A 1,747-nucleotide genomic window follows, 5' to 3' on the forward strand; every position below is an offset into this window, starting at 1 on the left:
GCAGAGTGTTGGGTAGAGATAACTACACAGAAAGAACAGGCTGTACCTTTTTTTCGAGGACAGTTGCCGCTGTTGCTGAATTTTTTTCTTTGAGCCTTTCAAGGTTACTGCGCAGAACCCGTACCTTCTTGTTTGTGCGTCTCAAGGTACGCACAGCATACCTGAGTCTCTTTCTTGCGGAGTTTAGAAGTGGCCTTTTTACTTTATTCTTCAGTCGTAGCTGGCGCATCAGTGCAATTTTTCTCACTCTTTTGCAAGCAGTGCATTGTTTGGCAGAATGGGTGGATACCCCGGAAAAAAAAAATTACCCCACACAAAAACAGCATCACAATTACTCGTTGCATTATAGCGCTGTAACACACATTCGACCAAATATAAAGAACAACATACCCTGTGAAACAGATCCATCGCAGGTGCTGGCATGCAGTCTTTGGCCTGTTGATTTCGTGATGTTAGAAAGGTTTACTTGCGGGAACTCTCCATTCCTCCCCACACCACAACAAACTTGGAGATTCGCTGTGTAGCAAAGAACTTCCTGCGCTTCTTCTTCGGACTGAATGTCGCGGCAACAATGTAAGAAGCCCGACAGGAAGATGCTGCACTTCACAGGCGCTTCCTCTTCCTGCAGTTCGAACACGGCAATTTTGTGAAAAACAACAGGCGGGACGTGGCTGTTCGTATATTCTGCTGTTTGGTAGGAAACGGCCTTTTCTTTCCGGAATGTTTGGGTACACCAATGTTCTGATGGGTGCCGCAAGTTATAAATAAAGTGCTTGGCAGATCCATCTACGGCCGCTTCCTCCACATCTGTGGTTGCTCCATCTTCCTGCGAAGAACCTGATCCTTCTGGTTCCGTGCGCGTCTTCTTTGGAGGTACAGAATGTGAACCACTTCCTCGCCTCTTTCTTTCCTTTGGCAACGCTTTTGAAATGTATTTGGGCAGGTTCGGGAACACGGTCGGTACTGCATCGTCTCTTAGTACCGGAACGTCGCGCGGTATTACGACTTCAACGCCGTTTACGATGTGCCGGAAGTCTTTTTGGATGTACCTGCCGAGAAACATAAAAGGTGGTATGAATCGGGTTTTAACTGTATGAGATGCTAGAACTACTCACCTCGCGTCAAAGTGCTTTGCGCACACAGCCGAATTGTCCTGGAGGGTCTTGTCGGCCCTCGGAATCGCACGCGACCACTTTAAAAACAGGTCTTGACACGCCGGCGCACGGAAGAGGGACACTTTTTCGGAACAAGATTTGTATCCGGAATTGCACCCTGGCACGAAGCACCACCTCTGAGTTTTTTTCTTTGAAGTAGAAGGCATCTTCACCTCCACACAGCAGTGCAGTCACACACGCAACATGCCATAACCTGCAGCAAAACACAAAACGACAACTCCGCGCCCACGCGCTGACAGGGAGGCTGCCCGCTGGACTGGCTTTCCCCCGCGGAAACTCTGACGGCGCCCCTGACGACAGCGCTCTATTTTGCCCTAGCGGCAGGCACGCGCCGGGGGAACACCCGCTCTGCTGGAAAGGCGCCGCGGTCATCACACCTTTCCATTCTAGCCATAGAGTTAATACTACTGACTCTAGAGGAAAAGCTGCCCGGCCAGCCTGTGCATTGAAACCGTGCTACACCCGGGCGCTGACATGATGCCACCCTCACAGCGTTGCTCGCTGCCTTTTTGCCTACTAGAGTTGGCGGCAGTAGTCGGTATTCACCTATAGTTCATCTCACAAGCTAGCTG

General features: G+C 50.3%; 1 protein-coding gene across 1 annotated transcript; it reads right to left on the reverse strand.

Annotated features, from left to right (window-relative positions):
- Positions 1-343: 343 nt before the first annotated feature.
- Positions 344-1,531, reverse strand: LOC144162154 (uncharacterized). Its single transcript, XM_077695300.1, has 2 exons — positions 1,116-1,531; positions 344-1,049 (listed from the first exon to the last, which is right to left on the reverse strand). Exons 1-2 carry the CDS (start codon positions 1,319-1,321, stop codon positions 344-346), a joined length of 912 nt encoding a protein of 303 aa, XP_077551426.1. The 5' UTR covers positions 1,322-1,531.
- Between the last annotated feature and the right edge of the window lie 216 nt (positions 1,532-1,747).

The sequence above is a fragment of the Haemaphysalis longicornis genome, unplaced genomic scaffold (genome assembly GCF_048455015.1).
Source record: "Haemaphysalis longicornis isolate Haplotype H1 unplaced genomic scaffold, Haemaphysalis longicornis Haplotype H1 scaffold_1, whole genome shotgun sequence".
Classification (NCBI taxonomy): domain Eukaryota; kingdom Metazoa; phylum Arthropoda; class Arachnida; order Ixodida; family Ixodidae; genus Haemaphysalis; species Haemaphysalis longicornis.

Coding starts and splice junctions, on each gene's coding strand:
- LOC144162154 (XM_077695300.1), bottom strand. CDS start 1,321: ATGCCTTCTACTTCAAAGAAAAAAACTCAGAGGTGGTGCTTCGTGCCA. Junction 1,050..1,115: donor GCAAAGCACTTTGACGCGAG/GTGAGTAGTTCT, acceptor GTTTCTCGGCAG/GTACATCCAAAAAGACTTCC.